This window comes from Doryrhamphus excisus, chromosome 13 (genome assembly GCF_030265055.1).
Source record: "Doryrhamphus excisus isolate RoL2022-K1 chromosome 13, RoL_Dexc_1.0, whole genome shotgun sequence".
Lineage (NCBI taxonomy): Eukaryota > Metazoa > Chordata > Actinopteri > Syngnathiformes > Syngnathidae > Doryrhamphus > Doryrhamphus excisus.
Window position 1 is genome coordinate 6,589,517 of NC_080478.1, and position 14,004 is coordinate 6,603,520.

The following is a 14,004-nucleotide window of genomic DNA, read 5'->3' on the forward strand; positions in this document are numbered from 1 at the left end:
GTGATGTCGAGGCCCATTGTGTGGCGGGGCCACAGGTTGGAGACAGGCGTCTTTTGCTGTGCCGGCATGAGACAAAGGCAGGAGACAGAGCGTCTAACCTTTGATTCTTCTGAGGATTCCGCCGCCTCGCGTCGGCCTGGGACACATCGCCCGCAAAATCATGGCCCCCGACGTGGGGAACGGTTGGGGGGAAACAATGGGCTTGCCTTCGCCCCCAGCCGGGTGGCAATTGGATTAGCGAGTGTAGGAGCGCATGTTAGCCTAATTGACATTAAAGTGAAATGCGAGAACAATAGGTGCCTAGCTAAAGACCTACTACTGTCTTTGAAATGGAATCAAACGTCCTTAAAAGCGAGCGAATCACTGGAAAAACTGCAAAGAAATCATAAAAAAACATTATTTTATTGGGTGAAAAAAAATGGCACTATGTCGTTTCTTTTTCATGAAAAAAAAAAACAGTTTCAGCAACACCCTTCAATGCTATTTTTGTGCATACTTTACATGAAATGATTAGCTTTCTGTGGGGGGGTTGTTTAAATTAATCACTTTAATATCAAAGCAGAGAGGTTAAATAAGGTCCAATGTACATTGGCGATGATTTCAAACGGGAACAAATTCACACAGTGCTCTAATTCATGAAAAAAATCTGTTTTGTTCTTCTATTGTCATAAGCAATAAATACTACCAGTAAATAAACGTTTCCGGGGCTTAAGATTGCTTTTTGTGTACTACAGTAAACCTCGGATATATCGGACTCGGATATATCGGAAATTCGCTCACAACGGACAGATAAAAAGAACCGATTTTTCTGTAATGCATTTCCAATAAAAATTCATTGCATATATCGGATTTTTTATAACGGATTTCGCCTATTTCGGACAAAATCTCCAGTCCCGTTCCAATGCATTTCCATGAAATTTCCCTCGCATATATCGGATGGCCGCATCGTGGCGCTCCGATTCGCCGAATCGTGACAGGCCGCTATACGACGTCATTTGCAGCGTTTGCAGCGTTGCCTTCGCGTCCAAGGAAGTGCCTTTTTATAACGGATAAAATCCGATTTACGCATATACCGGATATAAATCCGATATATGCGTAAAACGGACATTTTCCGGTATACGCATATAACAGATTTCGCTTATATCGGACAAAACCAGTGGGAACAATTGAATCCGATATATCCGAGGTTTACTGTATTTTATCAATAAAAACGTATACAATCTATACATTATGACATAAGTTGTACAGCTTTTTTCATTTATTTTCAATATGTAGATATAAATATATATATTTTGTCAAAATATATGATCATATTGTCAAAGAAACAGGGAAAAAAAAGTGAGACAAAAATACACCTCAACATAAAAGTTATAAATAAGGGTCCGTTTTCTTGATGTTTGAGTTTGAGTCCTGGTTTTCTTAGCGGCAGCCGCAGCCCTCCACGACCATTTCCTGGTAGTTTTTTAGCACCACCTTATCGTGTTCGTCCAGGTAGAGCATGGAAATGGCGCTGAGCTCCGTGGGCACACAGCACGCCTTCGGAATGTTGTTGTTGACGGAGTTGACAAGTGTCTGGACAATGGCGTGGTTGGTTGAGTTCAGGTGATCGGCCAGCGGGAAAGGGCATTCTCCGTGGCAGTAATAAGCCTGGTAACCAGGGGGCGCCACTATCCAGTCATTCCACCCCACGTCACTGAAGTCGACGTATAGCGCGTGGCGCCGGCAGTTGCGGTTGCGCTTGCGGCCCCGCTGCTTGGGGCTCCGCTTGCTCCGCTTGGTTAATGGGTGGCCCTTTCCGTCGTGGCCGAAGGTCACCAAGAGGGGGCGTATCTGCTCCCAGTCCTCGTCGGGCTGCTGGTGAAGCGAGCGGCTGACGCGGACGTGTTTGCCCTGGTGGCGTGGCGTCTTGTTGAGGTGGAGAACTTCCACCGCCAACCCGTGATTGGGGAGGCGCTCACGAGTCCAACGCAGCACGGCGGGGCTGACGTCAAAGCTCTCCCATTGCGACGTGTTGTGGCGCACCAGTCGCGTGTCCAGAAGTTGCGTGATGAGCTGGCCGGGCCGCGGGGCCTTCAGCACCTCGTACACATTTATCCGGTGAAGGCCGTCTGAGAGGATGTCGCCGCCCGCATCGTCGATCTGATGCCGGTAGAGGCGCAGCTCAGCGGAGGAGAGCAGCTCGTCCTCGGGAATGCTGCTGACGTTGAAGAGGAAACGGAGGGGTGTGGCCTCGCCGTCGTCCATCTTGTGGACTTTTTCCATGTGCTCTGAAAGTCAACAAGAGGAGCCGTTGTTAGAAATCATCTCGTATGACAACGTTAAGATGAACCGTTAGGGGTCGTGAGTCCAAGCACAGCAAGTGAATTTCTGTATATTCGCTACCAAAAACTTTTTTAAAAATATTTATCATTTTATATTTATAATTTATAATATTTTTTTTTTTACGGATAAAATCCGATTTACGCATATATCGGATTTATATCCGGTATATGCGTAAAACTGACATTTTCCGGTATACGCATATAACAGATTTCGCTTATATCGGACAAAACCAGTGGGAACAATTGAATCCGATATATCCGAGGTTTACTGTATTTTATCAATAAAAACGTATACAATCTATACATTATGACATTACAATAGAGTTTTAAGCCGGAAAAACAACTACAAGAAATGCATTTTAGAAGCTACATTTGTGTCAAAAGTTTCACAAAAAGCTCCCTATTTTGGTTGAGAACTAATATTTTGCTGAAACTCGCCAATGTTTTACTGGTGATTACTAAAGAACAGGAAACGGGAGAAACAAATTCGTTTTTCTGATGAAAGGTGAGAGTTTAGATGAGTTTAGACTTCTTGAAAAATCAGTCAAAATCAACAAAAATGGCCGCTACCGAGAGGGACGGGTTTTGAAACATGGCTGGAATTTAATATGTTACCGTAATTTCCAGACTATAGATTGCACCTGATTATAAGCCTCGCCCACTACGTACATTTTTAGAGGAAAACCGATTTTGTACATACATAAGCCGCATATGCCCATATTAAAACATGTAAACATATTTACAAAGAAAGACGGTTTTAATAATATAACTTTATTACCTCTTAAAGCTTTTTTTTGTCTTTTTACATTGCTCCACTTCTTCCCGCTGCCGTTTCCAGCGTCTCACCATCGATTCGTTTATGCCGAGTTTACGTGCAGCAGCTCTGTTTCCTTCTTTATCGGACAGCTCGATTGCTTTTAGCTTGAAAGCTGCGTTACATGCCTTTCTTTTTGCATTTTCCATGATGAGGGTATTCATTCATTCATTCATTTTCTACCGCTTTTTCCTCACGAGGGTCGCGGGGATGCTGGAGCCTATCCCAGCTGTCTTTGGGCGAGAGGCGGGGTACACCCTGGACTGGTGGCCAGCCAGCCAATCACAGGGCACATATAGACAAACAACCATTCACACTCACATTCATACCTATGGACAATTTGGAGTCGCCAATTAACCTAGCATGTTTTTGGAATGTGGGAGGAAACCGGAGTACCCGGAGAAAACCCACGCATGCACGGGGAGAACATGCAAACTCCACACAGAGATGGCCGAGGGATGATGAGGGTATGTTCAACGCTAATTTAATTTATGCACAAGACAAGAAGTTGCAGTCTTCCTCGATGCATATATTCCATCGGTATTAATCTTACCTTTTTCTACTCGAGAGCCCCTGGCGGCCGTTAGAAAAATGACATAAATTGGCCGCATCACTGAATAAGCCGCAGGGTTGAAAGTTTGGGAAAAAAGTAGCGGCTTATAGTCCAGAATTTACGGTAATCACTTTCAGAGTTTTCAGAGTTTTTTAAACATGGCATAACTTCCTTTTTTTTAGAACTAAAAATGATTTCTCATGAGGGCATTCGATTAATATTTCAAATATCCGCTGTACCCGATGAAAGGCCAAATGAAAATTGGCCCAATTGACTCAAATTTCTTATTTCCGCCGTGTTTTAGCCCTTAGCCTTTGGTTTTGTGTGTTCATGTCGAGGAAGCGATGTCTCCGTAAGGTAAGTTGAAGGGCTAAGGGCTACACAGCCCTTGAAACAAAGTACGGTCCGGGACGTCACGTGTCTAAATTTTGAGGTTAAACTCCTTCCTGAAGTTTCAAACTCAATTTACTTGGGGGCCACTGGAGCTCGGGTCTGGGTGAGACTGGGCCACATCAGGTTTTCCAAAAAAAAAACCAAAACGCATTTATTAAAAACAAAAAAATTAAATTGGTTCCAATTTTCTACAAGAAAAGCTCTGATAAAACATTCCACTGTTCTCAAATATCTTAATTTTTATTTTTCTACACAAAATAAGATGAAAAATAAATAAACAAATCAAGAATAAAGAAAATCAATCAATCAGTAATAAATAAATATAATAATAATAATAAAAGGGCAAATAATAAAAACTTAAGAAACCACATATAGTTGGTGGGTAGACAAATGATTTTTTTCAGATTAAAATGAACAAAGCATTATTAGAGCCCTGTAGACATGACAAAACACGACTATAGTCACATTTATACTCTTTTTATTTACAACATATTGCGCAACTGCAGGGTCTTGAGACACATGCTAACTCGCAAACTATGTAGAGAGCTAGCGACCTAAACGGTAGCCTTCAAGTTATTTCCTTTAAACTTAAATGGCCAAAAACTTACCACTTCCACACGGATAGGGAGGATAACTATTAACAGTTATTTAACCTTTAACATGAACATGAATCAAACGTAATAATTTTTTCTGGGTACATGATACCATACAGCATCCATATCAAACTTACGCGGGCCGCACTAACATTAAACTTTCATATCAAGGCGGGGGCCTCAAACTAGTGTCCTGTGGGCCGCATGTTTGAGACCCCTGATCTACCCCCTAGGGCTCGTTTTTGGACTTCAAACTACGTAATTGTTTATACCTTTTTCTGGACCAAAAACAGAAGGTATCTTTTGACAAGGGTACCACCACGGGGACAAGGGACAAGACCTTCTGGTCCTTATCCGAAGTTGTATCCGTCACTTGTGGACCCAATGCCTTTTCCCGAGCTCTTTGCTGCAACACGCATCACGAGGAGGGTGGTGATTAACGTACCACAGCTACAGTATAAACACAGTGGAGGCTCCCTGTTCCACGCTCGCTCTGCAGATTTCTGGCAAGATCACCATTGTTGGAATGGGGTGAGGAGGGGGGGGAGGAATGTTGTGTCTACTATTTTCCTGCTCAATCCACCCCTGTTATTTCACACCCAGACCCTAATCTTGCCCAGGTGGTTCTCATTATTAAAACCCTGCTGTGCTTCTGATTAGCGCCGCAGTTTGTTCGCTTAAGATATTTGTCGTTTTCATCGGGCGGTGGACGCAAGGCTTTGCGGAGGTGGATGAATGAAAATCTTGGAAAATATCAAATGAATCGCACAATACTGGAGACCTGAAATACAGAACTCCCACTCAAAGGAGCTCAAAGCGTATTATTAACATAGTTTAGCCTTAAAAAAAAAGATGCAAGGGTAAATTATTGTCCAGGAAAGTAGACTAAACACACATGTTGCATCACATGACCAGCTTCTTCCTGGCTACCATGACAACAATAGAAATGTATTTCAAATCTCAGTCATTTATAATTGACTTTCTATGACCAGACAATGCACAGTCAGTACTTATCCTTTACAGTTGCATATACTTGGCCTATACTAGTGTTTCTCAAACCTCGAGCTCGAACTGTCAAGGCTTTCATTTCAATGCAGACCTACCAACATGTACTAATCTATAGTACTCAACATGCAATTTGACTTGTTTTCCTTTTTGTTGCATTTTCCTGGTTTCAGTTTCAAGGTCTGTACAGTACAGATAAATGAATACATATGATCCTTTTCTCAAGCATTTGAAATTGTGTGTGTGGGGGGGGGCAAAAATTAGCAAACAGAAAATAAGTGAGAAGCATAGGCGTATACTGACATAAGCAATATTGGCATACTTTCTTAGGGAGATTTACATACGTTTGATAGAGTAACCTAAAGCATATCAACAAATTTTACTTGTATTTTGCGGGGAAATACAAGCATAAAGGTTAAATATCCAATGAAAAAATGTGTTTCTGGTCTTTCATTTCTGGTCTTAAAAACAGCAAATAGGACTTGAAATGTTTGGATGCAAAGACAAAACTGTATATTTTATTGCTTTCCAATGAAAATCTTGGATCTCCAGTTTTTCTTTTATCTGAAAAACAATAAGCGCGACTTGCATGTGTTTATTGGATATGCAGAAAATGTATTGTGAGATGTGAAGATGCGAAAATGGCTCAAATATATGATCATTATACGTACACTGGAAAGCATGTATTGGCAATGTTTTTGCCAGTATCTTAAAAAACAACCATATAAAAAAACAGCCAAATTTGTCATGCAATGTGGATTTTTTGCTGTTTTATGGTTGTTTGTTTGTGTTCAAAATAAATTGAAAAGCTCTGAATGGATTTGGATTTTCAGAAATTGTTGGAAATGGGATACGGAAGAAATGATTTTTTAAAAGGATTCTTTAACATTGCAAGATAGGACCATTATCGGCCATTTGTGCATGTAGTAACTCCAAAAATATAGTAAAAAGGATAAAAATAAATTTTCTTTAGGTTCTACAAAATATCAAAGACTGATCCAGATAATTCCGGATAGTATGATCCAGAATATGTGAAAAAGAAATAGAGGACCTTTGGAATTTTCATGATTGGAAGACAAGAAATGAAGCTACTGTATAAATATGCAACACACAATATTATAAATACTATGGAATTTGGAGTGTGCCAATGGATTTGTTGTATCTTCAGAACCTATGGCGCTAGATCCAGAAGACTTGACCGAGACTTGACTACTGGGCTTCCCCAATTTCCCAACTTTTGGAATGGTATTTGGGATTTGGGATTCTTACAACATATATTTGGCTGCATAGTGGAGTTAGCCTGATAAACAAATAAACAATGAAGATTCCCAAGTTCATTGCATTCGCTTCAAGCTTTTACCTATGAAAGGTTTTCCGACCTCAATTTACCTCCAGCGGATCAGTCCACCGCACGTTTCTCCAACATTAATCAAAACCCCCACCTCGGTCGCCACAACGACGTCCCGTCCCCCGCGTCGCACCCGGCCCCTATGAGACTGTTTTTTCCATCCCTCCCGAGAGCTCCAACGTCTGCTCTCAGCACCCACATTGTTAGCCGTTTAGGCGTCTTTATTTAGAATGCGGCAGAGTAGCAGTAAAGATAATTGCACGTTGAGGAAGGTCCTTTTCGAAAGAAAGACCATCTGCATATATAAACCGGACTGTATGAGAGGCAATCCAGGTTTTTTTTTTTTTTTTTCAAGCTGCTCGCTGCAGGGTGTGGTTAGAAGTCCGTAATATGAAGGTATGCTTCTCCTTAAGCTGCTAACCAAACACTTTAGTCCAACGAGGCTCTTGAGAGTTTTTCTAGCAGATTTTCACAGCTCATCAAGGCAGCGTTTGGTGACCACATCCTTAAAAATCTTTGGTTATAGTAATATGGGTGGAGCTGTCTTCTAATCTTATTTCAAGTTTTAATACTTTACAGACCTCGCCAACTCTGATGAAATCACAACTCTTACGCTACACTTACCCTCATGGTGGAAGCCTCTCACGGTGTTGGCTCGGCTGGCCGACCTTTCCGGGTACTCAAAAGCGATATCGGCAGCGCCCGTCTCCTCTGCCTCCCCGGACTGCAGTCGATAGAGGTCAAGCAGGTATCGAGGCACGGCGGCCGAGCGGCTGGGCCTCGGCCGCCTTTTGAGGCCGAACATGTGCAGCAGGGTGGCCTCAAAGTCCCGCAGCAGTTCATGGCTCTGAGCGTCCGAACGACCCTGCAGGCCCGGCACTTTCTTTTTCCCTTCTTCAGGTATTAGACTAGCATGGTTGCTCTCTCCCAGCAGGACTTGGCATATGAAAAGGACCATCAGCATTCGATTACCAGGAATCATGATGTCTCTGACGGGAGCAGCAGATGGCACGGGTTACGCAATAGCAGAAAGCAACATGCCAACTCCCGCTAATTGATTTTAAACATGAAATCTGTCTTGTTTACAGGAAGCGAGACCCTTTTTGTATGCGGTCTTTAGTGAAATACTTCAAAGGTAAGACTGAATCTCACCCGTCCTTCATCCTTCCCTCCACTTTCATTAACCAAATAAAGGGCCAACCACAGGGTCATGGTCACTTTTAAGCTGATAAGAAGCTTAGATTTAACAGAACAAAGTTACTAAGCGCCTCCTGTTTATAAACGCATCCCCATAAACCCCAAAAAAAAAGTACAACGCACTTACTCACCGACAGAAAATAAAGCATGGGAAAACAGTCCATGTTTGTTGGGAGAGGGCGGCGGACACGTTCTTTTCCAGGAAAATGTTAGGTGGTGTTGGGTGGCTGCAAGAGAACGTAGCAGCGAGCCTGTTCCTGGAAGAAACACACACAAAGAATTTAGAAACTTAATTACCGACTTAAGTACGCTTGAGGGTTGCAGCAATTGTACCATTTCTGGGAGAAGAAAATAAGAGAGGCATCAGATTAAAAGTGCTGCTCGCCGGTTCGGCTCGATTTTATAATGGAAATGCAAAAAAAAAAAAAAAAAAAAGCAGACTGACTGGTTTGGAAAACAATCAATGGAGTCTAAGCACTGAAAATGGTTGTTAGGTGTAGGAATGTGCAACAATGGTGGAACATTACTACAATACACACAATTGCTACAGCAGTAACAATTGTTTCCCTTTGACATGGACCTTTCATCGTCCAAATTTATCAATGGTATCGTACCTTTTTTCGTCACTCTTTCACTGCGGTACCAGCACAGTAGTGCATCGATCAGTCCTATTGTATTGTATTGCACTTTTGCAATACCGCATTACATTTAAAGCTAAAAAGAACCAATACTGTGCGATATGATTCCAAATCGAGCCACTGTTCTAAAAGTAGCTTACCTTCCAAGACGTAATAACCCATGCTTTCTACTATTTAACAGTACTATTAGTTTCGGTGTAAAATGTGTATCTCTGTGTATATCTATGTGTATCCACGCAGAGGCCTCCATCCAAAAGAAACAGTGCAAAAAATAAAATAAAATAAAAATCTGCTTTGACTTAACAGCATTAATAGTCTTGTCAAGTGAAGCAACATGTGTGAAACTCCATGCCATGAAAACTGCCTCGTAAGGTTTTTTTTTATTTTTTATTTATGATGTACGCTTTTTGAACCGGCTGGCACAGTGGGAGAAAAGTAGTGGTATGTGTGTGTACGGGGGTAGTGGTGGGATGGGGGTGGGGGGGGGGGTATTTGGAATTGTACCACAGCGTTGAATCACAACCGTAAAAATGTTTAGTAACGACATTTTCAGCTCGGAGTGTGACGTTGGTGTTTTGGTCATCATTTGCTTCATAGAAAAAGAGAGATTTTTCCTTGATCAACAATGGTGGGGGAATAGTAATAATAATAATAATAATAATAATAATAATAATAATAATAATAATAATAATAATAATAATAATAATAATAATAATAATAATAATAATAATAATAATAATAATAATAATAATAATAATAATAATAATAATAATAATAATAATAATAAATAACGATAATAATAATAATAATAAATAACGATAATAATAATAATAAATAACGATAATAATAATAAGAATAAGAATAATAATAATAACAATAATATAATAATAATAATAATAATAATAATAATAATAATAAATAAATAATTACCCCTAAATTACATTATTTTTTAAATTGTATTTGTTGTATTTTTTAATGAATTTTAGATTAAATGTATGAATTTCTAAATTATTTTACATGGCAAATAGCATAGCTAATGTCATGTTTTTCCTTCTTGTTGAGGTTGACTCAATGGTGCCTCTGCTGGTTACACCCAAGCATTGCACTTCCTTTTTGGCTCCATTGGCTCCATTGCTTCAATGCACATTCAATCTACAATCAACCCACCAGAGTTCTTAGCCTAAATTAATGGCTATCGCCACTTCACATGTACTCTCGGATATTTTCCCCTCATTAGACTTTGACCTCAGATTGACCTCTGCTCTCTCGGTCATGACACTAGATTCGCACATTCAAGCAATCGGCGGCCATTGCATGTTCGTGAGAACCGTTGCAGAGTGATATGAGAGAGAGTTAGAGGACAGTTCCGAACATGATCAGCTCCATTACCCATGGGGTGGGAGATGTGTGTATGTGTTGGGGGTGGGAGAGGGGGGGGGGGGTAGTTGTAACGTACGTTTGTGTGCGTGTGCATCAGTGACAACAAACGTTCTTTGTACAGCGATAGGGCCTCTCCCATGATTACAGGGATTCATAGCACTCCAAAACACTGACCTATACTACACATCTTGCGACTGTAACCAGCCCGCTTTGGACTAAACTGAAGGCCAAAAAAACAAGATGATGCTCTCTCAAAAGTGACCGTAATTATGGAACATGGATTCATTTGTGATAAAGGTGATAAAACCCAAAAACACATCATTGATAATGGATTTGTTGATACATCACAACACATTACCAAGCAAGTAACAACAAACAGTCTGCAATTAGCTCTCCCATGGCTCTAAGCTACAGATAATGTGTTTCTTCAAGAATGGGGGGAGGGGGGTTGCCACGGGAACAGACCAATCCCCCGACTCTCTTTGATTTTTATCGTTTTCGGATGTTCGTAAGTAGTTTACAGTCAACGGGAGCAGCGGTTTGAAACATGCTGCAAACTCGTCTGATGTCGCTTTGTATTTATATCAATAGCCACGCCACACCAATAGGCCTGGGGTCTGCAAGGTGCGGCCCGGGGCCTGTTTGGGGTCAATTATCATGGCATGTAAATAAAATACAATATCACACTAATTTTTTTTAACTTTTTGCACTGCGTCTTTAAATATACAGAATTCAAAAGTAGGCAAATAGTTGTAATTACTGTAAACTAGGGAACTTTTATTCATCCAAGGCAACAAAAATTCAGCAGATTTTTACCAATTAATTTATTATTCTTGAAACTACTAATTATGGCATTTAATTAAACGAAACAAAAAAATAGGTGGCTGCTAGTTGACAAGTGCATTGCAATAAAGGAAATACACACAAAAATTAAGTAAAAATAACTTGTAATAAATCAAGATTGTTGCAATGTTTAAAAATAACATTAGAATAAATAAGATAATATTTATAAAATATTATATAAATATAAAAATATTTATTAAAAAAAAAACAGCCTTTGTTATTTCGAATGCTCCAACCTTGTTGTACCCACAGATGGGCTATAATGTATGTACATATAATGTGTTTAATTCAATTAATTAAAAGAAATCAGTGTAACTAATGTAAACATTTGGTGTTATTGCAACTTCATTTACACGTCAGCTTGCTTGCGTGTGCATGAGTGTAAGTGAGTGAGTGTGTATGTGTGTGTGTGTGTGTGTGTGTGTGTGTGTGTGTGTGTGGAAGGCAGCCTTTGTCCTGCACAATTGAGACATTTTACACAAAAACATCAACACGACGTGACATAACAGTTAACGAATTGGCCGTCTCCATTTCCAATCTTAGCTCCTCTGGCAAGGAATTGCACAAGATGTTGCACAACAGCAAAAAAGTCCAAAACAAGATGTGAGCTATTAGGAATTGGAACGACACTGTGCGTAAAAATGCACTTGGTTGTCGTGACGCACAAAAAAACGGATGCCCCCACGCATAAATTGAAATATAACATAAAGTGCGTTTTACTTTGGAACCAAATCCATCGCATACACCCCCCCCCCCCCAACTATTCTTTTAATTCAACAGGTTGGCTCCGCGAACGCCTCAACGAGGACGTGTCAGAACACTTCAGGGACTCACCATCAGTAGAGGTCCAGGTCCAAATCGAGTAAGATTGAGGTGAGAGACAGTCCAGTCCTGGAGTAATTATTAATATTTTTTATTTAGAAAAAAAAAAGTCGTCTCAATGAGCCTTAAAGTAGAAGTCTCGCGTCTTTTGGGGCTCATTAATCCCAGAAAAAGATGTCTCCGGACCAGGCCGAGCCGCCTCCAACGTGGATCAACCGGTACCGCTCCTCGGTTTAGAGGGAGAGGAATGGATGGATGGAAGGAGGGAATGAGGAGAGGAAGGGAGTAAGGGAGGGAGGTAGCGTGGGGGCCAGCCAGGCGTTTCGCAGAGGAGGAGGGACGTGTCCAAAATGATCCAGCATCCGAGACTCCGCGCACTTTTTATGTGTCCGCCCAATTTCAGCCTCCCTGCCCTCCCCTCTCTCCCCACCTTTCCCCTCCACAGTGGCCCCCACCTCCTCCCTCATCCGTCTCAAACACCTTGGATAACCCCCCTACCCCCTCCTCCGCCATGCAAGGCTTATTACGCGCACTATTTTTTGGCTCTCATGATACCGAAGTCCAATGATGCAATGCTGTACATATTAAGCATATGTTACTTTTTAATGGTATTAACTCATTTCTATGCTAAAAATTACATTGAGAAATACATCGTTTGAATAGAATAAAAAAAAAAAAAAAACACAAGTTCATTCATTCATTTTCTACTGCTTATCCTCACGAAGGTCGCGGGGGTGCTGGAGCCTATCCCAGCTGTCTTCAGGCGAGAGGCGGGGTACACCCTGGACTGGTGGCCAGCCAATCACAGGGCACATATAGACAAACAACCATTCACACTCACATTCATACCTATGGACAATTTGGAGTCGCCAATTAACCTAGCATGTTTTTGGAATGTGGGAGGAAACCGGAGTACCCGGAGAAAACCCACGCATGCACGGGGAGAACATGCAAACTCCACACAGAGATGGCCGAGGGTGGAATTGAACCCTGGTCTCCTCGCTGTGAGGTCTGCGCACTTAAACACAATTAATTTAATTTTTGGCATGTGAATCTGGTTCCGGGGCGGCACGGTGGTCTAGGGGTTAGCGCACAGACCTCACAGCTAGGAGACCAGGGTTCAATTCCACCCTCGGGCATCTCTGTGTGGAGTTTGCATGTTCTCCCCGTGCATGCGTGGGTTTTCTCCGGGTACTCCGGTTTCCTCCCACATTCCAAAAACATGCTAGGTTAATTGGTGACTCCAAATTGTCCATAGGTATGAATGTGAGTGTGAATGGTTGTTTGTCTATATGTGCCCTGTGATTGGCTGGCGACCAGTCTAGGGTGTACCCCGTCTTACGCCCGAAGACAGCTGGGATAGGCTCCAGCACCCCCCGCGACCCTCGTGAGGAAAAGCGGAAGAAAATGAATGAATGAATGAATGAATGAATGAATCTGGTTCCTGTTGTAGTCGTTTTGCTGTTTTATTTCTAAATCCACCGAACACTACATGGCGGACAAAGAGGAAGGAAATGGCGATAAGGATGCTAACGAATGCTCAAATTCTCTGAGTAAAACTGGAGGAACCTGTGGAAGCACAGAGAGATGAGAGATGCAGTAACAGATAGGAACAACATCAACTTCATTACGGGTTTGTGGAGTGCTGGATAAGCCAGACGTAACATTGGATGTAGGAATTGCAGCTTGGAGAACCTGCGGATGGACTGGGAGTGAAAAGAAAGCAAGAAAGAGCAGATAACTGTCAGCATCAATTTCAACACCTGATTGTAGCATCTGGGATCAGGTTGGACAGGGAGAGGGAAAATGGTGAAACATGCAGACTAGACCTGTAACAATTAATCGCTGATTAATCGATAGAAAGCAGACATATTGTTTTTAGCTGTGTTTGAGGAAAAACAAGATATTCACACACACATCACCTTCGCTTCGGGAAACGTTGATGGACGTTTTTTGGCTTTCTCCTGATGTGTTTGCAAACCAAACTACTACAGTTGTTCTGATCCGATGTTGATATCAGTCCGATATCAGCCGAAAAAGCAATATCGGATCATACTGGCCGGCATCTAAAATCTCCCATATTGGCACTCCGATATA

At 41.5% G+C, this 14,004-nt stretch overlaps 1 protein-coding gene across 1 annotated transcript; it reads right to left on the minus strand.

Annotated features, from left to right (window-relative positions):
- Positions 1–434: 434 nt before the first annotated feature.
- On the minus strand, positions 435–12,247 carry bmp4 (bone morphogenetic protein 4). Its single transcript, XM_058091207.1, has 4 exons — positions 11,920–12,247; positions 8,356–8,481; positions 7,652–8,016; positions 435–2,267 (listed from the first exon to the last, which is right to left on the minus strand). The coding sequence occupies exons 3-4, from the start codon at positions 8,007–8,009 to the stop codon at positions 1,420–1,422; spliced, it is 1,206 nt and encodes a 401-aa protein (XP_057947190.1). The 5' UTR covers positions 8,010–8,016; positions 8,356–8,481; positions 11,920–12,247; the 3' UTR covers positions 435–1,419.
- Positions 12,248–14,004: the final 1,757 nt, after the last annotated feature.

Excerpts from the sequence above, each read along its gene's own strand:
- bmp4 (XM_058091207.1), bottom strand. The coding sequence starts at position 8,009 with ATGATTCCTGGTAATCGAATGCTGATGGTCCTTTTCATATGCCAAGTC. Across the intron at positions 2,268-7,651 it reads GAGAGGCTTCCACCATGAGG|AGCACATGGAAAAAGTCCAC; the intron begins GTAAGTGTAGCG and ends GTTGACTTTCAG.